Raw genomic sequence first — 27,601 nt, forward strand, 5'->3', positions numbered from 1 at the left:
CATTCATTTTCCATTACAGGAAATAATGTGCTGTCACTTACGCTATTGCCAAGCTGTTCCGTTCTGGGCCAGAAATCTTCATTCTGAGCATTACAATGAGGATGAATTATTTAGGAACACTTCAGTCAAAAAGTCCTAGCCATTTGCAAGAACTAAATTAAAATTGCCTTGGGTTGCTAGTGTTCAAAAAAATTCTTTCAAATGCTTTAATAAAAAGAACAAGCATTTTCAGATTTGGTGAAAAGGTTTGTCATTTAGCTGGATGATCACTGAATAGAAGAAGATACCTATGTTAAAATGTGTCCTTTTGCCCTCTGGAAAATCTCATTTCACACACAATACCTAGCATATGCAGACAGGGCTGAGTTCAAAAGTTGTAACTCCGTGACGGGAAGCACCTTTTGCGTGAGAGCCTAATACTTACACAGCTTGCTGAGAAAGGGGGAGACTTGAGCACTAGTCCTTTGTTGGTGCAAAGAGATTTGGAGAAACGAGCATATGGCCAAAAAGACAGAGTGCCTCCTTTCTTTCACTATCTCTGCTGTTGAAACCAGGTAACTTAGGTTGTTGAAACTTAGACCGGGTTCCCAAACAGACTCTATGTGTGTGGCCCTGCATACTTCTTAACGCACACGAATTTATCTAACTTTTGCAAACTGAACTCTGTAACTGTACAGTCCTTTAGCATGTTTAAAAATGTAGTTATACCTATAATGGCAATTTCCTTATGGCTAACATGGATTGTCCAGATGTGCAACTCCAAACGACTCTCTTGGACTTTGTAGCTCCAGCACGCGCTTCTGAGGAGCTGGAAACATTTTAAACTTCCCTGTACCTATTTTAATGGCCACTTGAGTGCCCTCTTGCACTGCTGTACGTTACTCTGTTGGCAGGAGCAGGGAGTTGCATGGGACGATATGTTACACAAAATACCGTTTGGTGGTGCGACGGCGTTATTTATGCTTATGCAAGAGCATCCCTTTGGTAGTTTTCCAGAGCAAAAGGAGCGCGGGGGGAGGCCCGGCTCCTCGAGCACAGTCCCAGACCACCGCAGACTGACATCTCACTTGCAGCGCTGGCTAGCCGTGCGGGGCGCACACGGCCGCGACGCCCGGACGCGGGGGCGCGAGGGAGCGGGCTCCTGCGGGCCGAGGCGGCCCCTGCGAGGGCGGGCGGCCTCCCCGTAATGGCGCCCCAGGCCCTTACCTTGTGGCGGGCCGGGCCCGCGGCGGGAGAAGTTTCTGCGGTTTCTCACAGGTTTCTTTCGATTTATGTTGGAGCAGCTATGAGTCTGCATCCACGCGCTTCAGTCCCGCAGATGTCGAAGTGGACGTGGCTGCAAAGTCCCTTCTGGTCACCGGAGCAAACAGTGGTATTGGCAAGGCAGCAGCAAAAGAGATAGCGAAGAGAGGTGAGCCAAAGCGGTAATGGCTCCTTGCAGCGCCTTATTACAGAAAAGATCAATGGAAGCAAATGTGGCCTCCCGGCACCACGACTGAAGGCACAGTTCCCTAGAAGGAGCAGCCAGATAGGTTATTTTACAGGGCTGTTGATACGTGTTAGAGCTTTAAGCATGGTCAGTAGTGTGAAAACTGGAAATAATGAAACCAAAAAAAAAAAAAAAAGTGAAGAAGATCTACAAATTGTTTCTCAAGTGCAAGTTTACCAATATGTTATAGTGGCATCTAAAGATCTCAGTGATGGATCAAGCTCCATTTAAGGCCAATTCAGTACAAGTAACAGCCTGGCAGAATTTAGACTGTTTTGAAGAACTTACAAATGTGTTTGATGAAACACTTACATGTGTGTATGATGAAAGAGAACAATTGGCTTCACTAAACTGAGGTGGGAGAGTACAAAAGAACCAAAGTAGTTGTGCTTGATCTTAACAATAATAACCTGGAGTTTACGCCCCTTGACTGATTACACGCAAAGATTTCTTCCATTGCTGTCTCTAAGCAAGGATGGTATGAGCTGGAACTAGCTAGTATTTAAGGATAAGCCTAATCCCTTTCAGACTTTCATAGCTGTTGAAATAATTCCCCTAGTGCAAGAATGACAAGAGTTTTGGCATGTAGAATAAAAAGGAGGAGCTTGTGGGGCTCTTCTTGCCTGCCTAGGCTCTAGCAACTGCCTTATGAAGGAGAGTTGGGGCTTGGTTAACTTCAACTAATTCAAAATTATTAGCATCAAAGAGCCTTTGGGTTAAAGATCACTGTTAGAGCCAGTGCATAATTGATTTCAGGTTCCCAGTACTGCCATTATACATAATAGCTGTGTTGCATAAAGAGTTGATTTGTCTGGTGACTGCTCTATTACAAATGGGTCAGTTTGGCAGGTTTTGCATGCTTTCAAGATGCCTGCATTTTCAGGGGTTTGGTCACTGTAGCTAGTATTTGGAGCCCAAAAGATAGTCTTGGGCTCAAGCTGCTTGTCTGACACCCTTCCTGTGCACTGCTATGGATATGAAGTTAAAATGACTATCAATGTCTTCTTGACTCCATCCTTACATGTGCCACTCTAGAACTTCATGTCAGCTATGTGGACTCCAGCTCCTAGTTAAATCTCTTCAAGCACATCATGACAAGAAAACAAGGAATCTAGACTTAACAAAAGAATATCAAGGCCAATGTCAAGCTACAATCAATGTAGCTTGACATACAGCCACATTGGTATATCACTTTACATTGGCTTTTTCAAGCACTGCACAGCTTTGTAAATTACTGCAGTCTTGAGATGTAACCTTCTCTAGCCTGAGTTCAGCTTTTCTGTGAATCAATGTCTTATGGGTATTGCAAGTTTGGGCTTTTCTGTGTTTTGTGAGCTGCAAACTCCAGTTTGATGCAGCCCTATCCCAACTACTCTTTACAGTTCCCATGTGCTGTTTAAGTTTCAACAACTTCAGATCTTTACTATGGAAAATATATTTGAATGCCTTTCCTGGCCGTGGATCACACCACAACTTCCCTCTCTTCTTAGCAGCAAGAAAAAAGTTCCTATTCAGAGTCAAAACCACCTGTGTTTGTAGGACACTTCTCACCATGGACTAAAAAAATGCTCCCAGTCAGCCTGAAGGCCAGCCACTCTGTCATTTGTTTAATTTGTACATGCACACATTACTTGTGCTGTCTTCTGTGCTGTCCCTTATGCTTTGGGAAAAGCTCTTTGAACATCTGCAAATGCACTTCTTTATCTGCCTTTAGGTCTCTAGTTAAAGCCTTCCTTTGCAGTTACTGTGAGAAATGGCCAGAAGACAGACAAGCAGTGGACAGCACTGCCCATCCTGATGCTTGTCTTCTCTCTTACTCATGAAATCTAAGCTCCCTGGGGCAAAGACTGTCTTTCATTCTGGTCTGTATAAATTCAGTGCCTGTCTGTGCAGGGTCCCTTTCATGCCCAGCACATTTATAACAGAAACTGAAGATGGAAACCTGTACTAAAAATCAGTTACTGTCATGTGTATTGTTATCCCAGGCTGAGGAGCTTCCCCCTGCTGCCTGCAGCTATGCATTCAGTATTAGTAACCCAACCAACTCCTGCAGTGTGGTGGAGGAATCACACCTTGCTGGAAATTTCAGAAGGTCCTCCCAGCTTGTTGCCCCCTGACAGCTGCATGCCGAGGATATTGATGTAATGGTGGTCAGTGGCAAAATATTTTTCCCAGACAGACAACTGCATTATCAGACCCCAAACTGAGCTGTGTAGCACATGGATGAATGACTGCTCTATTGCTAGGGTACACTTGGTATTTCTTATATTTGAGTTCTGAGCACTAGAAGAGTGCTGTTTGTGTTACCACTCCTTTGGGATTAGACTGCTTGTGCTTTCTAGCAGTGGACTGCTAGCAACCCCTAGAACACCCTTAAAAATAGGTAAAAGTAAAGTGTACATGTATTCCTGTGACTCAAACATTAAAAATTCCATGTTATGATCAGAGAACAATATATAGAAAAAAAAAAGAGAATACCCACCTGTACTTTAGTCCTGTTTCTGAAGGCTTTCTTTAATGTGCCTGAGCCATGAAGTGATGATAGGTATCTAGTTCTTTGAGAAGGGAATTGTCCTGCATATTCTTTTCATAGAAATGTTGGTTGGAAGTGACCTGTAGAGGTCATCTTGTCCAACGTCCTGCTTGAAGCAGGATTGTTGCCAGCACTAGATCAAATCAGCGATAGCTTTGTCTAGCTGGATCTTGAAACCTCGCCAAGGATGGAAATTCCACAATGCCTCTGGGGCAACCTGATGAAAGGCTGCGCTCATCTCCTAGTTCAAAGTAGACCTGTACCTCCTAAGCTGCAATTTGTGACCATGGTCCTTATTACATCCTCTGCCACTACTGTGAAGAATTCTGATATCTGGCCTTTTATTCCCATTTTCACATAGCTATTCAAATCACTTGTGTCATTCAAGCCCTATACTCTAGTTTGTAAGGCCTGTAGCATAAGAAGCTTTTATCATACAGATGTCTTAGCTTTAATTTCCAGTGCAGCCCTGGTAGTTCATCAACACTAAACATGACATGCAAACTTGACAGAAGATGATTTGAGCAGATGGCACATATGCTGCAGTGGCCTACACACAGCCATGTTTGGGAAGCCTATTGCAGCAGGATACTTTTTCCCTTCTGCCTCCCTTTATAGTGACCAGAGCCAAGCAGAAATCTTCCAGCTATCTTTGTATGTCCACGCATTGAGTCCTGAATGTTTTGTTTAAAATACTTGTACTTCAATGTTTTGGCAGACCTTGCTGGGATTCTTGGTGTGTCCAGTTTGCACAGTGGTTTGTCTGGGAAGGGGTAATTGCCACAAGGAATGAGCAAGGCTGGCAAACCTGGGGCTATGCGGTGTTTTGGTCCTAACCCAGGTCTTTGCTCCCAGCTCTTCAGTAAGTGTCATGGGAGCCCCAAGAGCTGCACAGAGCTGAGCTTCAGCAGCACTGACGAAAAGCCACTGCTCCACTCCTGGCAGTTCAATACTGGGACTGTAGGACTGTGCGCACCTTGGGAACACTCTGCCTGCTGGGAAGCCCCTGTGATACTTCAGTGAATGTAACAGTCTTATCAGTGTTGCCAGTGCTACTAGTAGGCTGCAGATTTCCCTCAAACTGGAAGCAATCATGAAAGGTTTTAGTTTTCAACTGACTTGTATGAAAAGCTAACTTCAAGTAAAAATTGCAAATTGGAAATCACTTCCTGTCCATCTCTTTTTGCTGACACCCCCCCCCCCATGCACATTTAGTAATTAAGTCAAATGTGTTTCTTATTGAAATCCACTAGGTGGCACAGTTCAGATGGTTTGTCGAAATAAGGAAAGGGCTGAGGAAGCCGAAGAAGAAATTATGACAGAAACGGGTAATCAGGTGAGTTGTTATTCAGTCTTTTGTTTACTCTTAAATATATTGCTAATATTAAGACCTCAGAGACCTTGAGATATTTTCTTTCATTGTTTTGCTGTTGTATTTTTAATAATATTTTCATAAAGACATGGTAACATCTAACAGTTTCTCATCCCTGTAGATTGAAGTAGTTTAATTTCACTAGATGTTTTCTGTGGTTAATAGGAGCATGCTGTTTTACTTAATATTTGTTGTTGATATGTTTGTGATATCCTGCTTACTATTCCTAATTATGTGGCTGAGGCTTTTTAAGGTTAATGCATTGCAACACTCTTGCAACAATGTCTATCAGTTTACAGCATTAGAGTTCAAGGTTTTATGTGTATGCATAAGGTGCCTTTGGTTTGCTAAGGTTGCCTCCTCTGCTCTGTGAAGTCCTGTGGACGACCCTAGTTCCATGCACTACAAACTTTTCCATCTCATTTTCTCATTGTATTTCTTCCCTACCACCTCTTTTCTGCTTATAGTTTCTATTTGCTTCTGCATGTATCACTCTGTAGTACAGCCCTGTAGCTGTCAGTGTTGCTCTGCTAATTATTCAGGAGGGGGTGCTTGTGGAGAAAGGCCGTCAGTGTCTTTCTACCTTGGATGGAGAACTGTCTTCTTATTAGATAGTGACTTGGCTCTTGAACACAGTATTTTGATTCCAGTAATAGTTTTTAATGTGGATCAAAAATTCTGAAGACTTTTTATGGTTAGAGATACCATATTGACTAAATTTCTGCTCTTTGGTTTCAGCTCCCTAGTGTGACACTACCAACATTACACTTCAGTTCTTTAATGGAGGTGAATTAGATCAGTCCTTATGTAGAAATAAACACTCTCCAGTTGTCTATAACAGCATAATCCCCTAGCTATAATAAGATACAGTTGCGGAAGGACTGGTGATTATCAGAGTTAGCTCCCCTTCTAAGAAGAGAATGGCAATAAACAGAGATGCAGTCAGATGACCTGGAGAACAGGAATGGGTTAGATGACCTCTGATGGCTCCTTTTCATTCTGTTTTTTGTCACTTGAGGAAACAAAGCTAGAGGCAAATAATGTTCTTCCTCTAAACACAGCACAGTAATGATTTTCAGTTTTGGTAGGCTGCAGATCTGTAGGTTCTCTAGTCGTGGATGGGTACAAGAACACTGCAAAACTTGTGCATGACCCAGGGCACAGGGCAGTTATACAGAAAGGAGCATTCAGTGAAGTGTTAGACCAGCTGTGTAAGAGGCCTCGTGGGACATGTGACTGCACTGGAAAAAGTAATTTTAATAAGGAGTCCACAAAAACATTCTTCGTTGTAAATATTCATTCAGAAGCAAAAGATTTCCTCCAGGGTGGTAATAAACTACTTCACCTACAATTTGACAAGCTGCATCCAGACTTACCTTTCTGGGGTCCTGTTCCTCATCATCTGGACAGAGATGCTATTGCAGTGTACACCAAGGACTTTTTCCATCTTCCACACCAACAGTAACCAGAGCATGCCTGAGTTGAGCACTGAAATGGAGTTATTATGTGACAGGTGCCTGCACCTAGACCTGTGAACCTGGAAGTTCTCCTGGTCTGTTAAAGTAGATCTAGTCTTGGAGATTAGGTCTCGCTTTGCGAATGACTCTGCTACCATGGAGGACTTCTTTAGGGAACAGAGCTAAGGGTCATTTCTCTGAGACAATATTACAATCTTCAGCAGATAAGTGTTGATTCAAACCTCTTTCTATCTGTGATCATGCTGAAATCATTTGTAGAATTGAACATCTGCCCAATAATCTCCAGGTCTTCTGTTCCAGTCGTAGTAGCGCTAAAAGTGGAAAGCTTTTAGAGAGGCTTCTGGACAGAAACTGTAGTGCAGTGTCAGTTTTTGGTCAGAAATAAACATTGTGATGAGAAATTCTGACTTGCCTCAACTAAGGAACTGAAATCCAATGGGTGGAGAGAAGAAGTCATGTGTTTTTATCTTCAGGGAGCAGAATTACAGGCTGGGAATGATGCCTTATAATTTTCCCAGCTTCTTCACTTATCTCTTTTGCTTGTATAATAAGTATTTAAAGAAACAGCTTGGAAAGAGAGAAGGTACTTTAATGAATATTGGTTGTTTTTTGTGGAACACATTCTCTGCATAGTTATCTTAAAACTACCTTTTTCTGGGATGTGTCATAAGACTATCTGTGCTATGTCTTTGAGACTGCTGTCTAGAAGAAGAGTAGTTTTTGACATGCCTTTTGCATGCTGATAAATGCCACTGTTCTTGTACTGGATAGAACACACATTTTCAAAAAACAAGGGATTTGTCTGTAACCAACAGTAAAAGGGTTTTGCAGTTTTGGAGAGAGGAAATATTTACAGCTCTAGTGGATAAGAAATTATAACTTTACTCTCAAGTAAAGGTTTCCCTTTTTTATTTTATTGCATCCACATCCCTGCCTGTAGTATTTAAAACATTGCAAGACTGATGTGACATGGAGTGCCTAACAGGGACTTGGCAGTTCATGCAGCAGTTAATGTGGAAGAGGGTGCAGAAGGGACCTGATGCTGCTTGAGACTGTTAGAGAAGGCACAGTGATGCATTGCAAGGCATGTTGTCCTACACTGGTTGGAGTGATTGTGCCTGGCACGTGGGAGGCCTTCACCCAGACAGAGCTCCAGAGGATGTGGCAAATCTTGGGCAGCAAGGAGTGCCTGGTGCTTCTCCCCAGGCCTGGAGCGTGATGGTGGCCTCATCTCTTGGGCTTTGCTGTGGTTGAGGTGCTGAGCTGCAGGAGGTGAGCAGGTTGCATAGCTTCAGCAAGGATGAACAGAAGATTACCAGGGTCTTTGCACAGAGTAAAAGAGCACAAACCCCATGTTGCATGGGAGGAGGGACAGCTGGAGGCTATACTCAAATGAGAGATTCCCAAGATGGGGAAAGCTGGAAGCTTGTGACTACTGGTAACAGAAGGCAGATTCCTTTTCTGCCTACAGATGTGCATTTACAGGATAGGTATAGTGCCATGGTAACAGTCAAGGAAGAACAAGCTCTGTCAGGGGAGGCTTTGAAGCCAGCTGAGCCTGAACCAAGTGTTGACACCAAGATGAAGCAGTGGGTGGCAGTGGTTGGAGGTTCCCTCCTGTGTGGGATGGAGGCACTCATCTGCCAACCTGGCTTGATTTCTTGGGAGGTTTGTTGCTTGTTGGGGACTCAAATCTAGGGCACTGTGAAGAGTCTGCTAAGGCTTATGTGGCCCTCTGACTTGTACCCCTTGTTGCACATCAAAATGGGCACCAATGACATTGGTGGGGGGTACCTTGAGTGTATCAAGCGTGACTACAGAGCTCTGGGATTGAGGGTGAAGGGCATGGGGGCTCAGGGAGTGTTCTCCTAAATTCTTGCAGTGAAGGGGAAAGGCTTGGTGAGGAGCACACACATCCTGCAGGCCAACACCTGTTGCACAGCTTGTTGCTTGAACAACCTCATCTTGGTGGCCTGTGGTGAGCAGGGTGTGGGCCCAGGTTACCTCCAAGGGTCCCTTCTAACCTAAATTATCCTTAGTGCTGTGACCTTAATGCTTAGTGCACTGCTATGACCTTAGCGTTTAGTGCATTGCTTTGGAAAGTTGCTTTCAGCTAAAGAAGAAGCTGCTATATGAATTGTTTGAACAGAAGCTTTGCAAGCTTTACTGTATTTTTCTAGTATTCTGCTGTGCATGACTGTCTGTGACATCTATTTATTTAAGTAGGGTTCTCTTTAGTAAATTCAGCATTAAAAAGCCATGGCTTGGAAGCAACAGAATCAAGTGACTAAACATGTTTTAAGGACTAGAATTAGATTTCCCAGTTTTGTGTATTAACTAAAAGGGCTTTAGTTATGTTCTGAAGAGAATATGTTTTCATATGGCTTAAACAGCTTTCACCTAGGCAGGCCTCAAAATCACTCCTGGTCTGTTCACTGCCCATGTTGTTTATAACTACTTTTCTTTGTTTAGAATATCTTCTTGCATATTTTGGATATATCTAATCCCAAGGAAATCTGGAAGTTTGCTGAAAAATTCAAAAATGAACATAAATTAAATGTTCTGGTGAGTTTGTGTATTTAAATTGTGTGTCTGTCTTTGGAGTATACAGCCTCTGAACTTGTCCAACAAGTAGTCTAGACTTCACAATTTGGCCAGCTTTCTCTACTTAACTTTCACAAAATGTTGCTGCAGATGTCTCCATAGTCCACTTGCTCTTGTTCGTTCTCAATGCATGTACACAGATTTGATACTAAAAAATGAGAAATGCAGTAATTTTATTGTTTGCATCTTCTGAGGTTTTTACCATACATGTTCTCTTTGGCTTTCATCACTAACACTTAGTGGCATTTAGGGTGCCTGTTTAGGCTATGAAAATTCTGGTAAACAATACTATGGCAGGGACGAATTTGATTCCTCTTCACAAGGAGGGCCTACTTAGGCCTAGTCCCTCTTAAGTTTATAACTTTTATAGAAGGACTAGTTGGAGCAGTCTAAAACAGAGCCAAGGAGGGTGCTAACAGTTAAGCAGCATGAATGATAGAGGCCCAGCACCGTCCTTTATTTAGCAGTGAAAATTTGCTGTACTGAAACTGAGGCACCTGGAACAATTATTCTGGTGCTTATTACATGAGGAAGTTCTGATGGAAACAGAAGAAGAGCTTGGGAGGAGTGGCAGTGAGTGGGTAGGGAGATAAGTAGGAGCAGATCTCTTAAAGGTCTGAAAGAAAAGTTCGAGTTTCATCTGGAAGATAAGGCAGGGAAGAAAGTGTGTCTGAGAATGCGCTGCCTGCACACAGTTTGCGAACTCCTGACTATTCGCTAGGTTTTACCTCATGGTACATGCAGGCTGTGTGGTGCAGCACTATTTTAGCAATGCCTGAGTCAGGCTGGGTATCTGTGTGGCAGGCAGAGATAAAAGCTGCGGTCTCTACAGCCAGGGCACAAAGTCATTCTGAAGCACCTCTGCTGGTTAGCTCTGCTCTTCTCAAGAGTAATTAGCTTGAATGCAACAATCTGCTGGCCCGGCTACGCTGCTGCCAAGTTTGGAACTAATTCATTTAATTTGCTGAGGGAGGGGGGCCCTGCAGGGCACTCCACCTTGTGCTGTACAGCTTTCCATAGTGAATTTTCCCTGGTACAGAAATCTAACAGAAAATACATCATTGCATGGCAGGTGTGATGTGGGATCAGTGGGATCTCAGATGAAACTAATGAACTATACTGCTTACAATATCTGAGCTCAATTTGCATATTACTTTCTGTGAGGAAAGAGTTTAAAAACGTGGAGTAAGGCACTAAGAAGGCCCTTGGCTCTTAGTGTAAAGCATCTGTGGTGGTCCATTTCTTTGAAGACTCTTTCTTTTGTGTAGAAACTTCACAGTCAGCAACAGATTAGTGCAACTTGACCAGCCAGGTTTATTGAAACAATTTGTAGCTTCATATTGCAGTGCCAGAAAACAGCAAACTAGCATGGACTGCTTGTATGCATGGTTTTGTTTCTAGATCTTTGTGTAGATTGTTTTTGTTTATAGGAGTTGTCTTACAGATTAACAATGCAGGATGTATGGTTAACCAACGGGAATTAACAGAAGATGGATTTGAAAAGAACTTTGCAATGAACACCTTAGGAGAGTATTGGGGGCTCATTTCTGAAATATAATATTTATTTTTGGTTACGGAAGTGTGTATTCCTGTTCCAAGAGGGATCATATTATTGCTGTGTCAGGGAAGGAGTGGAAAAGGAAAAGAAGAAATATTGCAGCTTGTTTGGAGTGACATTTCTAAAGTTCTCCATTTTTCAGTTGTTCTCATGTGAGTGCCTTTATCATAGCAGCAGTGGACAAACGCAAATAAGATTTAATTAAGTTGATTCTGAAATATGATAGGAAACTTTGTTCTAAGCTGTACTGCTACTGATACTCTTTGTGTAATGGTTGTGCTCTTATGGCTTGGATAGTGCTTAGAGCATACTGAGATGTTTAAGAGAGTCAATCATATGTTTCAGTATGCCTGAGCAGCCCCATCTGACATGATGGAGGTGCTGTCTAGAAAGGCTGTGCCCTGTACAGTGCCCTAGACGCTCTGAGGGACACAACATTTAATCAAGTTACTGAGCAGTGTTGGACAAGTCTTAGGCATTCCACATATAGTGGGAGCTCCAATGAACTTGATGGTGGAGGTATAAAAAGAATGAATTATGGGCAACAAAGAAAGTGGAGAAAGGGAGATTTGGATAAGCAGGAAAGATAGAGAGCAAAGTGGAAGGACCCCCATAAAAAGCCATGGAAAAGATGTGAGCAAACATCCAGCCAGCAGGAAGAAAAGCTGTCTGCTGTTGTTAATATTGTAGGACTAAAAACTACACTTCTTGCAACGGGAGGTGCGATGCTTGCACATACCGGAAGTCCTGTCACTATCTTTTCCCTTGGCCTCCATGCAAATACATGGTTTTCCTGAGAGACTATGTTTAGTATGTTCAGAAGTGACACATTAAGGAGAAGCTGTGGTGCTCTGTTTTTGTGTCGTCCTCCTGTTCATCAGTATCTGGGGCTGGAAAGGGGGAAGCTCATGCTATGTAGATGGGGCATTTATAGAGTCACGCATTTGGAGCCTGGAAACCCTGAGGGGTTTTATTCTTGATTGTTCCTAGTTGGCTTCCTCAGCTCCCATTTACTTTTGAGAACTAACATTTTGGGTGTAAATGGCTCATGCTTAGCTGGTATGGCACACACAGCTTGTTTTGGGGTAAGTCCGACTACATTAAACTGACAATTAAAAATCCAAGTATAAAGACATAGATTCATTTCCTTAAAATTAATCTTCAGCTAAAATTCTTCTGTTTCTTGTGGTCAAAATTCAAAGCAAGTTTTATTTTACCATCAAATTTCCCCTGGCCATAGAAATACAAGAACTTCTACCTTGAAGAATTTCTTCACTTAAATTAGTTTAACCCTCCTGTGGTCTTTCAAACAAAAATTCATCATTGCGCAAAGCTGCAGTTCTTCCAGAGAGAAGCAGCATGAAACAAATAAAATAGTTTGAACATGACAGCATGTTTTTGTTCAGTTTTAAACATTGAGGAAATTAATTGCCAAGGAACAGTACTAGGGCATCACTTGAATTAGATTTTATCACACGAGTAGGAGAAGCGGCAAGTTCTGCTTTTCCAGCTGTAAATCAGCCCACTGGAGATATACAGCAGAATACAGCTGCACATATATGCTAGAGGAAGCTGAATTACAGTTGCAGCAAACTAGGGAAATGACTGTATTCTCTTTGTGAATGTTACGTACAGATCTCCTTTATTCAGTTGTGAATCACTTTCTGCCTGAATGTAAAAGAAGGTCAAAGAGGTGATTACACATTTGAGCAGATGAGGTAAAACAGGTAAGTCATCTGCTGTTGTCCATCTTCTGCACAGTTCAGACAAGGACTGGGTTGTTTGCTGAGGCTGGCTCTGTCTGGGCAGCAAAGAGGATTAAATTGTGAAGCCTTGAGAACAGAGTGGGACTTGGTTGAGCTGGGAGAGGCTGTTCAGAGTGCAAGAAAGAACAGCTTCCTTGCTTGTAAGTCACACACACATGGAGGACCAATATTTTCCACAGTGCAGGTTTTCTCTTTAAAGTCAGAGGTGGAGGAGTAAATCATGCCCATTAGAGTCATAGTGGGAGAAAGCTGTATGGAAAAACGCATGTCAGAGTAGGTACTGTGTTAAGACATTTCTCTAAACACTGTGTACCCTTGGGCATGCTTTGCTTTGGAGAAGCTACTTCTATATCAGTAATTATCTGTGGTTATAGGTTCCCAGAGAAAGCCTTTGCTAAATTAGATATGGCTGGTATATTGGGTGCCTGTAAACCAGTATGTTGTCTGAATGAATAGACTGAATTTCCCTCTCTCCCTTTTCCCCTAGAAAAGGGAAAACCTGACATGGGCTCTAGACCCATGTTTTGAAAATCTGCAGTTGTCCCCCTCTTGTCAGCAGCCTGGGAACCATAACACAACTGCTTGATTTCTATAGAAATAAAGTTGAATTATATTAATTTTTGCTTTTCAAATCTTCACATGCAGGGTGTTTTTTCCATCCTTCTGTGACTGCTTCTACCTGAATCTTAGCTCCAGTCTAGTGCAGGAGTGTCTAAGATGTATCTATCTAAGAATGAGAGACTCTGAAGTATAAAATGATTTAAATACAGAGTAGAGTTTTTGAATTCTGTATTTGATATCTGATTAACATTTACATAAGCTGTAGGATTGCGCATTTAGATGTCTAAAATGCTGTGAAGCTTTTAAATCCAGGCTAGGGACATTTTCCTCTTGACTGACTTGTTAGTCTGTTTCCAGATATTTTGCATAATGGATGCTGAAGTTCAGTTCTAATCGATTGTCTGACTTGTGAAACATACTTTATATCCTGATCTTTTCTTACACCGTACCAGGCAAAAATGAATGCCTAAGTCCTCTGAGAGATAAGATGAGTGTGTATGAAAATAATGCTTAGAATTAGAATAGAAAGTAAACACACTTTTGTGTGAAATACCAATGTTTGAACTGTGGGTTTGGAGTATAATAAATAGTAGTATTAATGATTACTGGTGGGTTCCCAGAACCTTGCCAAGATTTACATTTTACTGCAGAGCCCTTTTGACACTGAAGAAACTAACAGTCCTCTTATTCCTTTCCATACGTATTTGTTGCACTTTGCAGATCACTCACAGATCCCTGTTGCAAAGCCAGCAGAAGCTGTAGTCTGAGGTTTATATAAGTAGGTGTGAGCTACATGAATATTTCCCCTGACTGACTAATTAAAGGAGCTCATTCAAATAGGAGATGCAGAACCCTCTCTGGTGTTGTCCGAGTACACAGGTGGTGAAGGGCATGAAAATGCAAAATGTGAGTTATAGTTCAGACTTGGTATGGTTTGTTTGGCATTCTAGTTTGAATTGTAATGTGCTTTGAGCAGCCAGCACTGACCGTATCCGTGCTCACCCACCACCACAGGCCTGTGCTGGTGCGCAGCACGCTTCAAACGGGACTCGGGCACAAATGCCGCGTGGCTCATTGTGGGCCTGTCGCTGCGATCACGTGAAATGTCTTTTCCCTGCTAGATCCCCAAGAAGTGCTGCTCGGCCATGGAGCACTTACTTACACTGCAGTGGGGGCGTGCTAGCCAGACACAAGTCTGAAACTGCGCGCTGCTGCCGGGATCACACCTTCGAGATGAAGCTGAGTCAGTGCCTTGGGGTATTGCAGGCTGATTCCCTGGGGAGCTGCAGATGCTGATGGGCAGTTTTAAACCGTGTTTTGTCCTTTTGTTCTATGTGTTGCCACCCTTATGTCTCCTCCTGCGGGTTGGCCTTGTGCTCAAAGTTGCATCCAGGAGCTGGGCAGTGACAAGCAATAATTTCTTCTGATGAGACTTGCAGACTTCTGAGTCAGCTCTTGCTTCTTTTTTATGTAAAACCCCAAATAAAAACTATTCAAACTGACAGTATTCAATCACTTTGGAAAAAAACTGTCAGGGTGGCAGGCAAGCAGAGGCAACAAAAGCATGTTCTTGTTGAAGCACTAGAAATTTAGCTGAAACAATCCTTTCTCCATTTTATAGCCTGCCTCACTTTACTTTTACTCAACGCATCTTTTCACTTGACATGGAAAAATGGCATGTATATTACAGTTTATTGCTATTCACCAGCCAAGGGGGTGCTCAGACATGTTTGGAGATAAATAAATGATGCTCCCAGTGTGCATCTTTTCTTCACTCTAATGAAACCTTCTCTGCTCCCTTGTTTTAACAATATCAGCCGTATACATTTACTCTGTGTGCAAGAAGGGGTAGGGCCAGAGGAAATAAGCTGCTCCTCTACCGCAGTAGCAGTACAGCCCATCTGCAGCAAATCGCCTAACCCATATGGATGTTTTTCAAACACTTCCCTACACATAAACCACACCTAACTGGTGTTTCACACAAGACAGTGTTGCCCACTGGATTTTACTCTGAACTACTGGGAATTTGGATTACTTGGATACCAGCTGGCAGTCTGCCATAAGGACAGTGCTTGATCTTTGGCAAGACCACCCTACCTGCAAAAAGGAGATGATGATACCAATTATTTCCTTTATAAAGACTTTTGAGACTTATGGATGAGATGTGCTTCGTAAAAGTATAAGGCTGAATGAAGTTGCAAATCCACTAACTATACTGAGGTCCAGGTTCCCAGGACAGAGATGAACCCTTAGTGTGCTGAACTTAGCTTTGTAATTCAATGGAAATGAAGACCTCTGTTTTGTCTTTCATGTTCATTCCCTCTTCCCACACGGTTATTGCTAGCGTGGTGGAATTGGCCCTCAGAGACAGCACACTGAAATCTTCATTCTTCATGTTCAAAATACAGGCTCAGGGATGTCTCCTTACTTGGAACTCCATAAACTGCAAGGCTTGAAAAGATAACCAGGTCAAAGAAGAATGTCAGCTTGCTGTGTGTGGTTTGTTTGTTTTTTAAACTTGGACATAGGAAAAGCAAGCCAATGTTTTTAACTGATTTTTACCAGATGAATGAGCCACTGAAATCTGTACAACCAAACTTCTTCCTTTTGTTCCCGTTTTTTTCACAGTTGAAATAGCACTGCTCCTGATAATGCTGCAAAACTCAGGCAGATGGAAAACTCCACTGAGTGTGGTGCTGGCTGCCTGCCCTTAGCTGAATGTTAGCAGATTAAAAACCTCACCAACAATTTACCACTAATTGCCAGATAGAACATCAAGCAAAAAATATTCTAGAATCCTCCAAGACATTTGGGTCTGCAATAATTGTATCATCAATTAATTTGATGTCATAAACAGGTAGTGCCTTTACAATACTACTTCTTCTGAAACCATAATTTTCTTTATAAATCAATATTAGAGGACAGGTTTTGGGGTTACTTTATACAAATTCCATAAAGCAGATAGGCATATATGTTCATGTACTATTATTACACATTATATCCTGTTTGATTTTCAAGTCTGAAGTATATGAATCTTAGGGATTCTTCCAGGTTTTAGCATGCTAAAGGTGAATTACAATACTGATTTAAAGGCATTCTTGAAGTCTTCCTTCAAGTATTTGTTTGTCTTTTCTGTTTGAGGTGTTCCATGATTTGCTTAGTTTCATGATCTAGTATAGAAAGATTTGTAGCTTTTTGTGGGAAAGAGCAGTATGTAATGCACTGTAGGCTCTGGCCACTGCCTGGGGATAGCTTTCACTTTGGTTATGCTCTCACTGAGGTGTTGAAATCAATGGTGAATGAATCGTCAGAAGAATGTGCAGAACTATCTTCCAGCAAGAGCTAGCAATAATGTTTTCCATAGAGTCCCCTCAGCTTCCACTTCACGTCATGTGAAAGGTAGCCTAATTTGACTTTAAGAGTTTGTGAAGCAGCCAGGCAGATTTTTGTAGTATTTTTTAAACAGCTTAGTGTAGGAATTTAATGTTTGTCTTCCTAACAGCTCCTCATTTTCTATACTTGCATCATGGAAGTTTTTCTCTGTGACTGTGAAACACTGAGTTATTGCTCGTACAGGTTGACAGAGGAGTTCACTGTATAGAGTTAAAAAATGGGAGATGTTAATTAGAGCACAATATCAGATTACTCAACTAAATTGAGAAGACCTCAGAGCAAGTGGAGCGATTATACAACAGGACACAAGGGAATGCATGGTGATTCTTTTTTTTTTTTCAAACAAGTAAATCCGAAACCTAAACAAACATTAATGTGATCAGGACTTGGGTGAGAATGTGTATGAACAAAATATATTCTTATTAAGTGACATGCTAGTTACTTTTATGAGAATTATGATATGTAATATGCAGACTGAGAATGCATGCTATCTAGTCCACCGTATGACAGAGTTGGTTGAATGGTATGCAATGCTGGGGTTGCTATGTCTTTATAGAAAAGATTTTAACTACACTGTATTATGCAAAATTTCCTATTATGTGAGCTCAGCTTAGAGACATAAAACCTCTAGGAATTTTTCCAAAGAAAAGCAAATGTTGAGAGGATGTTTATCTTTAAAAGGAATTGTACATCAATCTCAGGAACCTACTTGACTCAAGAAGATGTGACCAGCATGTACTGTGTCAAACCTTATGTGGAACAGGGCTGTAGCGTGCCCAGTAGGCTTCTCTAGCTGGCTCTTCACCTCTGCAGAGTTCAGTGGGGGTGAGATGAAATCCTGTACGTGGGGGTGACAGACTGCACACCTACTCACCCCATTCTGTGTTCTGCTGCTTGCTTCTGAGCAACTTCCTGAATTAATCTTGCTGGACTCCTTTGCGGCACAGCAAATAGTCCTGCTCAGAGAGACGTGTTGTATACCATCTCCCTGCAAAAAGGTGTTTTTTTCACCTTTACACCAGTGGAGCCAAATTTTCAGGCCAGGCAGGCAATATACCTTCCAATGGCAGGAAAAGGTCATATATAACAGTCTGGCCTCTGTCAGATGATGAGATTTGATATCTGCAGGTAGTACAGCTATACGTCCAAGAGCACCTAGTAGGTTTACTCCTAGCTTCCTGCCTGCTGGGTCTGAGATACCCGTGGGAAAGAGGGAAGCTGCTGCTCGAGTTTCTGCCACGTGAGTATTTTAGGTAGCCTGTCCTCTTACACAGGCACTGTTCCAACCTGTGCAGGAAAAGGGCTGCAGTCTAGGCGAGCCGTGCTGAGAAACATCCTGCTCCTCACTGCCATGTTTCCCAGAGGACTCTTGATTCCTACTCTGTCATAGGTACAGGCAGTGGGGAACAGGCACTGGGAAACATGGTGGCCTGCAGGCTGAGCACCTCCCTTTACGAAGTATCTGCTTGAGACCAGGACACGCTTCCTCCAGAATACCCCCAGTAGTGTTGCTAGTTCTTGTCTTTCCAGAATAAACCTCCCTTTGCTTCTGACGGAATCACGAAGGTGCTGTCAGAGGAAGGGCAGGATCTCCAAGATACTTGATGCTCTTTCAGTGCAAGGCACATCACTGTTGAGCATAACCTTCCCTTCCATGCCCCTTTGTGCTCTCTCTTGGTCTTTTAAAAAATAAGGAGAAAGAATAATCAAAAAATCTCTACAGTCTGAACATAGTGACTATTAAGAATTAATCACATTTGATGTGCCTTACCATTGTAACTCAACTCTGTGGGAGGAGGTGCCTCCTTCAAAAGGCAAAAACGATTTCTGTATCAAGGAAACAACATAACAGAATGATGAGGTTTTTGTTTTGGAAAGTTAGGTGCCCAATACATTGGTATCAATAACCAATTGTTAGAAAAAGTATAAATCGCTTGGATGTTGTCTTAATTTCTTGAATGGGTAGGAAATGTAGCCTCGTCTACCAAATCAAAATGTTGGTTTTCCTTGCAGAGGAATAATTACTAGAAATAAGAAAATTTTCTTTTTTGTTTTTAATACTGTTCACGCAGTTCATACTTGCATGAGGACTGTGGCCATCAACACATTCATTTATTGCTTCCTATTTACTTAAAGGAAATTCATTTCTGTATTACCGCACACTGTAATACATCCATGCTTGGAAAAATGCATGCCAGAAAGTACGTGACTGCAACAGGCCTCTAGACTAACTGTACTTAGCATTGTTTTTAGTCTTATCGGTTTGAATGTAGCTATCAAACTGCATACCAGCTTTTATGTGGATAAAAGTATACAGGTTTAAACTGGTGATGATGTATTTCAGCCAAAGATATACCCAATTAATCTTCCTGTACTAAATTACTTGTTGAGGTTGTTTTGCCTCACAGACCAGCCATGCAAGTAAGAATATATAGTATCCAATATATTTGTTAAAAAAATTAAGGAGTCTGTATCCAGACACTTAAGACTGGAACAACAGTTGGTGAAATATTTAGTAGCAGGAGGAACAAAACTCTCTGGTTGTGAAGCCTGGTGCTTCAGATATATGTATGTTTTGAGATACTAGTGCCTTCCCCGGGAAACAGGGATCAAAACCAGTCTCTTGACACTCTGTCCCAAAGCAAATGAGCAAAGCGGTTTTGTGGGGCAAAAATACAGAATGATCTGGCTATGTGGGATTTACTGAATTCTTATTAAACAGGAGGAAGAGAAGAGACACTGGCTTTGCTATTTGTGTTTTTTACTATGCATACAAACTTCTGATAAGCTGCAGTTGCTATAAGCATTATTTTTGGCATTGAGCATTTCTCTCATCCAGCTGGAAAACAAAACAAAAACCAGTCATTAATGAGGCAATGCTAATGCATTCATCTTTTCATCTCTTTAGAATTAACAAACAGAAATGAAGCCCTTAAAAGCATAAATTAGTCTGGGGGGAGAGTCAAATCAAGAGTTGACATAGATGGTGCATTGCAGCTCTGCTTTTAGGAAATGCAGCTTATTTAACCAAAATGTGAGGTTACTTTGCATTTGAAGAATTTATAGCAAATCAAAATTTAATCCAGCCTTTCAGCTTGTACTGAAGCTTTTTTTTTTCATCTCGCAGCAGTTTCCCATGGCAATCAGCAGTAGTTCTCGTCCTAATGATGTCATCCTTCAGTCTCCCAGCCACTACCAGGGGAGACTTGCGCGCTCTCATTATTCACTGGCAACTGCCTTGGCGTGCATTTTCTGCTGAAGGCAGCCTGCATATACTCATCTGCTGCACATTCATTTTGTTTGATTTGCCTGGGTTTTAAATGTATTGTGTGCATATGGATGTCCCTGTGATTATATTGGGAAAATGAAGACTGTTGTGGCTGACAGGGGAACTGAACAGTTTGTTCACCAAGCATGTAACACGTTTGACTTTGGTAGCATATTTATAAACACGCTGCATTTTAGGTGGGTGATCTCATCGCCTCTGCAGAAGGGAGGTTATAAAGACACATGCTGAAGTCTTCATGTCTAGTGAAAAACATGGCCTTAGTAGCTTGTGGAAAAAAATATGTTTATCACTGACACAGAGTTGTTGTACTGGAGCCATTTGTGAAGGGACAAGAGGGAAGTATTATACTCTTACTTGATGCAGAAACACTAGACTAAATGGTTCTAGAGAGATTCATTTTGAATTAAACAGCTGAGAACTTTCTTTAATACAGTTTAAAGGAAACCAATTTTAAAAATTTGTCTTAAGAGATAAAAAGAAACTCCAAACCACTGTCTTGCACTTGAGCTAGCTGAAAAATCACTAGGTGTGTCTGAATCAAGCACACTATCATCAGTTGAACAATATTTTGAATAAACAGACTTTGCTGGTCATGGTAACAGCTGTAATGGAATATAGTTTTACTGTGTGTACAAATCTGTGCTAAATAAGCACAATTAAAGTGGGAAAGAACACAGCTAAGTTTCCCTGAGTAATCTTAGTTGTAGCCCTGGGCACCCAATCCTAGTATTTTACCTCTGGGGGTTACTTATCTTTTATAACAGTCATGCTGGGTATTAAAGAGGCAATTTTTATGTGCAACACAAATCAGAAATGTTGGGGTACCCCAAGTGATTTCAAGACAAAAAGACAAAACCATTGCAGAGTGATGGATAAGTCTTTAGTGCATCTTCGCTTTCTCCAGTTAAACCACAGCCAGGGCTGGGTGTAGCTGCCATATGCAAGGCCTGAGAAACCCAAGTGTGTAGCAACAGTTTGCTCCTCTTGTTCATAACCTGGCATATATGTGTATATACACCACACATGGAGGGGAAATATCTTCCCTGTTTTTTCCCTGGCATCACCTTACCCCCATATCAATGTATACTTGACCCAAGCTGCCTTTTGAATCATAGCTAGAATGCAGTGAGCAGTTTATACTATAGGTGCAATATACATAAGTGCCTATAAAATAATTGGTGTGCCTTTTGAGAAGTATGCAGCAACGTGGACCACTACAAGCTGAACAGACACAGGTAAAGTAGCAACGAAATCATTAAATTCAGATGAAATTTCAGTAACAAAGAGACTTCCTGTATTTTGACTTGTTATAGGGAGCAAGCAGAGAAGAAAGCTTTTTCAGAAAGAAAAGTTACTGTTCATGTTTATCTTTCATGTAGGTACATACATTCTGACAACCGCCCTGCTACCCCTGCTGGAAAAAGCAGCTGATCGGGGAGTGGTGAGTTTGTGATGCTGCTGAAAAGTGGTGTTCTACCATTCTTCCCTGTGGTTTGTGACAGTATCTCTTTGGTTGTGTTAGTAATCCAGGATTATAACGCCATCAGCATCTCGAGAATCCTCTTGGAATTTGCTAACAGGCTCCTTCTCCAAGGCAAAGTGCCTTCCTGATGCTCTCAACCCTTCTGTGGAAAGCAAAGTAAAACAGTTCCTGGGAAACTTCTTTTTGTTTCCTCAGGGCAAGTTATCTCCCGCCACACAGTGTAAAATACTTATAACAAGAGTATAGGCTTAAAAGAACCTTCTAGGTCTTGGTGTAAAATAGCACAGCAAGTACATTTTTTAAATTAAATTTCCTAGGTTTTATACAGTATTTCTTGTTTTCTAATGAGCTTCTATAAGTGCTAAATATAGAAACTACAAATAGTGCTATTCCGCTATTGTCTTTCTCACAATTACTCTTCACAAGGAGGAAGCACAAAGAGTTCCCTGATGGGGTCAACAGCATTTTGAACGAAAATCACTTTAAAAATTTTTTTTAATTCTTTCACCTCCTCTCCAGGTGTGCTCCATACTTGACCACAGGCATACATAGAGTATGCAGGAGTCCTGCTCCCAGGGACTTCAATATAGGGCCTGAAGGCAACATTACATGCATGAGTGGGATTGTGGGGAGTTTTTGGTTTTGTTTTTCATTCACTTGTTTTTTATTCAACTGATTACAGATAACTGTCTCTTCTAGGGGCATGCTGGTTCAAAAATTAAGCATACCTGACTTACAGTCAGCAAATGGGACATTTGATGGAACTATGGTGCAGGCACAAAACAAGGTACAGTCCATGGTTTTGAAAGCAAAGCCCAGCAGTTGTTTGCCAGTCAGCTCATACCGTCTGCTTTGCAAAAACCCTATTGTCCACTATTGCTCTCCCATTGCATCCAACCCATATAGAGGCCCACCGGCAATGATCTTCATCAGTACAACAAATTTCCTGCCTCAGTTACAGCAACCATTGCATTTTAAAGTGCAGAACAGAGAGCAGTTTCAGGAGTATTGTGGTATGCACTCCTGAGTACATACCATTTTTCACTGAGAACATGGCTAGACTTTAATTTGATTTGATTTAAGGCTCAAAGGGAGAAAACTATCTTTAGTTGATAAGTCCTCTTTGCCTGCTCAGTTCTTACCTGCAGGCTTCAGCAAGCAGACTTGCTCAGTAAAAGCAATGTAACTACTTTAAAGATAAGCTTGTGGCCAGGTGATGGACTGCAATGACCATGGTGGTCTCTGATAACATTATCCAACAAACCCAGTCAGGATGAGCAAAGGTGTAGTTCTGCTCTACCAAAATGCCCCTGTAATTACAGCAGAGTTTTGGTGCAGTTTATCTCCCTGGGAAACTCTCGCTACTGGTTACAGTGAGACAGAATAACAAACTCAGCAGACAGGCTAATGGACTTGGTGCTAGTCTGGCTGTTTTTGTTCTAGCCTAGAGACAGCAAGTTGCCTTGACAGAACAATGGGCAAAAGCTCACAGAAACATCCATTTCTCTATCATGTGCCCCGGCTGGGCAGACACGCCAGGTACCATCTGCTTGAGACTCTGAATATGTTTTTTCTTTACAGGATTAGTCTAAAAGCAAAGAGAATTGAGACTTTCTGATAAATTTCTTTAACAGGTGCAGCAATTTCTTGCCTCCAAATAGGTGATTAAGGTAGTTTTGTGCCCCCTTAGTAGCCTGTTCTGCACAGTGTCTGCTATCTGTGGGTAGCCAGAGAGTCATAAAGGGTTGTGAATGGTTCCAGTCCCACGCAAATGCACAGCAAAGCCATAGTGCCTTAAGCTAACCTTTAAGTTACACTTGTAATGGGACTGTTAAACACAAAGATATAGCTTCTGCCTCTGTGAGTGCCAACATGCAGATGGTGGGAATCTGAGAGGGCATATAGGAAAATGGGGCATGCACATTGTGCAAGCCTTGTTCCTCTGCTCTTTCTCCAAGCGTTTACTGCCATCGAGAAGCAGCGTGTTTGGCTAGACAGCCCTTTGCCTGAGCTGCAGCTGTCCTGTAGTGACTGCGTTGCAGCAGGCAGGCCAGCATCAGTCATCCAATATGCATGTTGCACTTTGCAATATGTTACCATTGCCTAAGACCCGAGCTTGGGATGTGGACTAGCAATCCAATCTCCCATGACTTTTCTAGGGATGCAGCTTCCCAAATGTGCTTCTGATGACTGAAGCATTTGCCCCATTGATTTTATTCTTGAAAACTACCATTTCCAATTAAATACCCTAGTATTTCTTTTTCTTTAAAATATATTTATTTTTGCACTGTATCCTTCATGTATTTCAAACCTAATGAGCTTTGAAAATATCCCACCTTAAAGTTCAAGGACTTTTAAACCCCCAAAATAAACAGCTGCAGGGAGGGACCTTCAGTCATCACCTGTTTGACAAAATAAAAACAAGCAAGTATTTAAGCATTGGTTATATTGTTGTTTTAGGTACTGATCACCATATACTTGTGAAATATTATGCTGCAATTGTTTTCCTAAAACTGGTGAGAAAATAAGTGTTAAAGATTCTGTCATGATTCTTTGTATTTGTTTACTCCATGTTTTACTTTGCAATTTATAATAGAATTGGATCGGAAATCTCCCACTGATTCCTGTTCTCACATTCTGGTAGTTTTCTCCCTATAATTTGACCCAAACAAGCAGCTGTTTGATCATCTGGTAGTTTACCTCTATTCCACCACAATATATGCCTTCTGTTCTTCACACACTCACAATGGCAATTTTTAGCCTTTTTAAAAAAATATTTTAACCAAAAAGGCCTTAAATGGCACAACACCATTCCATTTTTCTTCTTCTTTCTAGCTGTGAGCTCATCAATGCCAGATTTCTGCCAGAAGATGAAGAATGCCCTGCACGCAGAGGCACAGGGAGCTGACACTGTTGTATGGTTGGCAGTCTCATCTGAAGCAATGAAGTTACCAAGCGGCTTGTTCTTCCAGGGTAAGTCAGCAGCGTCTTACCTCGCGTCTCAGTGGAGACTGCTAAAGCTGCCTGGAACTGCAGGAACCCCATCTGACCTGGCAGGGGATGAAGGCCCGACCAGGCAACTGTTGTTTAAAGGATAAAATATTTCTCAAAATTGTTGCATGACTAAAGGTTCAAGTAAGCATTGTGCAACCAGAGAAAGATTGTGTTAAGCTGGCTGTTACGTTCCTGCTTTTGTCTTCTAAATCAGGTAATAGAGACTTCAAAGCATTTTTTTTAGGGAGTACTTTGTTTTTCTATGAAGATGGTTCCATGCAGGACTGTGCCAGAAGGAAGGTGAATCACAGCAGTCAAACAACATCTTTTATGATGTTGAGAAACTATCATCCTTTTCACAGAGCACTGGCGGCTGGCTTTGCTTTGACAGGCTCCTCCTCCTACCTCTCCATGCTAGCGTACAACTGCCAGCTCCCTCTTTCTCTAAAGCTGTGCAGAGACCTGAGCTCAATGGCATTTTTTGGCACTGTTAACACAGGGAATGTAAGTGGAAAAATAGGACAGAGCCTTTCCCACTTCCAGGCAGATGGTAGGCATTTTAGTAGGGGCGGCCGTAAGCATGAATGTCTAAATGGTGATGCAGGTCAGTCCAGTGAGAGAAAGGCCAGGCTCAGAGTAATTGCTCACAGGAGCCTAGACCTTCTGTTCGATGCGGCACTCACAGCCTGATTCACTGGAATTTCTAGTCCGGGCATGCAGGAAGTTTGGACCTTCCCAGGGTTGGGTTAACTTTGTCCTTTCTCTCCCCTCCCAAACAGTCACACATGGTTTGTTGAACTGAACCAGGCCTTTTTTGATGCCATTATGTGATACATGCACAAACTACATATCCCAGCTGGTCATTCTTTGTAGAACCAGGCTTTGCCTTTTTTCATATTCCTGTCACCTTGCTTTTCTTCTGGTCCTGACACTTCCGTTCAGCTGTTTTTACTCTAGCTCATAATTTCACCAATACTCCTGCCTTTGGCCTTTGTCTACCCCCAGCTTTAGTAAACAGGGAACAAGCCTTGGCTCTTTAGCTGTAGATAATGACTCTAGAGAGCTTTGGTCTTGGCATGACTGCACTTATGGCTGCAAGAGCTGTCTTGTGTCCTGTGTTTATCACAGAGGGATAAAGTCAGACAGTTCTTTCTCTCTCCAACTACCCTGTGGAAACCACGGCCTGGAATGCATGCTCTTTAGATGCTTTCAGTAAAGGACTTTGTGTGCAGGAGCACTTTACCACAGACCCTGCTCTTCTGGTCCTAGATGGCCATTTCCTGAATCAGTAGCACCTTTCCTCCATTTTCTCTGTTCCCTTTTATTCTGCTCCCTTTGAGTGCCAACCAGAGCCAGCATTTTTTTTTTCCTGAGAAAAGAAATGGGAAGTGAGAACATGACTCGTACAACCAGAATTCTCTGCATCTGCCAAAATAAATAAAAACTGTTTGACAGAGTCCTGCTTTCTAAAGACTAGAAGCACCTTCTCCATGATGCTGAGCTTGGCTTACACACATAGTTCCCAAACATTTGCACGCAGGCTACCTGAAACACTCCAACAGCTCACTGAGGTAGGAAGCAGTTCATATTCAGTGATGGAGAAGGGAACGTTCCTCTGCATGTCTCTCTCCTCAGTTTTCCATAAGCAGAGGTAATGTATGTGGTGTGTGCAGCCAGTTTCAACATTTGCTCTTAAGAGACCAAATATCTCTGCTCCCCTGGGAAGTCTGAAAGCAGACTGCCAGGTTTTCAGAGAAATCTGCTGCCCAGTGTTGGAACAGCTAGTTCTTTTTGTCTCAGTTGGCTACTGCAGAGTTGGACTTACTGAATAGACTAACTGTGCTGCAGCAGTGCCCTGACAGTTACTTTATAGATGTCTGAGAGCATTGTCATACGGTTCCAAGGCTCTAGCTATGATGTTTTTGGAGAGAAAAATCTCTCATTGGAAGACAGCTTAGAATGGACAGTGATATAAGCTGATATAAGCTATATTTATGCAGAGTGAGTGAGGAGGATGAGATTCAGGAAACCATCCAAAGCACCAAATTGAACAAGCTTGGTTAGATATCTTGATATTGGATATAGTTACTCCTAGCTGTTGAGCAATTAGCAGAAGCCCTTTAGCATTCAGAATTTAACCATTTAAAAAAGTAAGCATTTTAAGGATGAAAATAATCCCGACTATGAAGTCCCAGCTGCAGAATTTGTACAGCACTAGAAATGTTGTTCCAGAGGCAAGGAGAAACCATGTCTCATGCTGAAAAAGCAACTTCTGCCTGCACTGATATTCTCAAGTTACTGGTCTTTATCTACAACAGTTACACTAGTGACAGAGAGCAGGCCTAAACCCCTCAGTAAGGCTTTCCTTTATCTATCCTGTGCCTTGCTGCAATGAGATCCCTCTCTCCACTTTAAGTCACATTGTGCAAAAGAACAGTCCCTCTAGCTCAATAATTCAAATGAAATTAGTTTAATTTCTGATTTGGAAGATGTACTTAACTAACATTGTTTACAGAAACCTAGAAGATAAGTCTTCTGGCTTCAAGACCATGAAGTATGTTTGGGAAGTACAGAGCCCTGCAGAAAAATCTCCTTTGTGCTAGAAGAAATAGTTAAATGGATTTTTTTTTCTTCAAGACAGGCAACCAGTTGCTACACACTTACCCCTAGCAAGCACCTACACTCCACCAGAGGATGAGGAGAAGCTAATGGAGGTGCTGGAAGAATTTTCACAGAAGTTTAAATCCACTTCTCCAGGAACTTAGTATCACTGCCAACACAGCATAATCACAAAGCTGCTAATTATACAGTAACAGTACTGTAGTGTGCCTCATGTAGAGCAGAGGTAAGATGCCATAGCTCTGTTAAAAAATAAATTGCATTCAGGTGTGCTCATAGTGGGGGATAGTGGCGGTTGCAAATTTGTTCTGCTGCTGAGAGTCCCTTCCCTTGTGAATATGCACCTGCTAACTCAAGACACAGTAAGGTTGAACTGGAAGAAAAATACAGAGCCATTAAAATGAAATAAAACCCAAGTGATAGCACTAGGCATTGTGAATATACCCAAAACCTTTTAAAACA

At 41.9% G+C, this 27,601-nt stretch overlaps 1 protein-coding gene across 1 annotated transcript; it reads left to right on the top strand.

Moving 5' to 3' along the window:
• Positions 1–498: 498 nt before the first annotated feature.
• Positions 499–27,285, top strand: DHRS12 (dehydrogenase/reductase 12). Its single transcript, XM_013948388.2, has 10 exons — positions 499–554; positions 1,284–1,411; positions 5,276–5,358; positions 9,345–9,437; positions 10,921–10,999; positions 21,420–21,484; positions 22,209–22,313; positions 22,975–23,065; positions 24,362–24,499; positions 27,158–27,285. Exons 1-10 carry the CDS (start codon positions 499–501, stop codon positions 27,283–27,285), a joined length of 966 nt encoding a protein of 321 aa, XP_013803842.2.
• The last annotated feature ends 316 nt before the right edge of the window (positions 27,286–27,601 follow it).

This window comes from Apteryx mantelli, chromosome 1 (assembly GCF_036417845.1).
Source record: "Apteryx mantelli isolate bAptMan1 chromosome 1, bAptMan1.hap1, whole genome shotgun sequence".
Taxonomy (NCBI): Eukaryota; Metazoa; Chordata; class Aves; order Apterygiformes; family Apterygidae; genus Apteryx; species Apteryx mantelli.

Excerpts from the sequence above, each read along its gene's own strand:
- DHRS12 (XM_013948388.2), top strand. The coding sequence starts at position 499 with ATGGCCAAAAAGACAGAGTGCCTCCTTTCTTTCACTATCTCTGCTGTT. Across the intron at positions 21,485-22,208 it reads AAGCAGCTGATCGGGGAGTG|ATAACTGTCTCTTCTAGGGG; the intron begins GTGAGTTTGTGA and ends AACTGATTACAG. Across the intron at positions 24,500-27,157 it reads AAGCGGCTTGTTCTTCCAGG|ACAGGCAACCAGTTGCTACA; the intron begins GTAAGTCAGCAG and ends TTTTTCTTCAAG.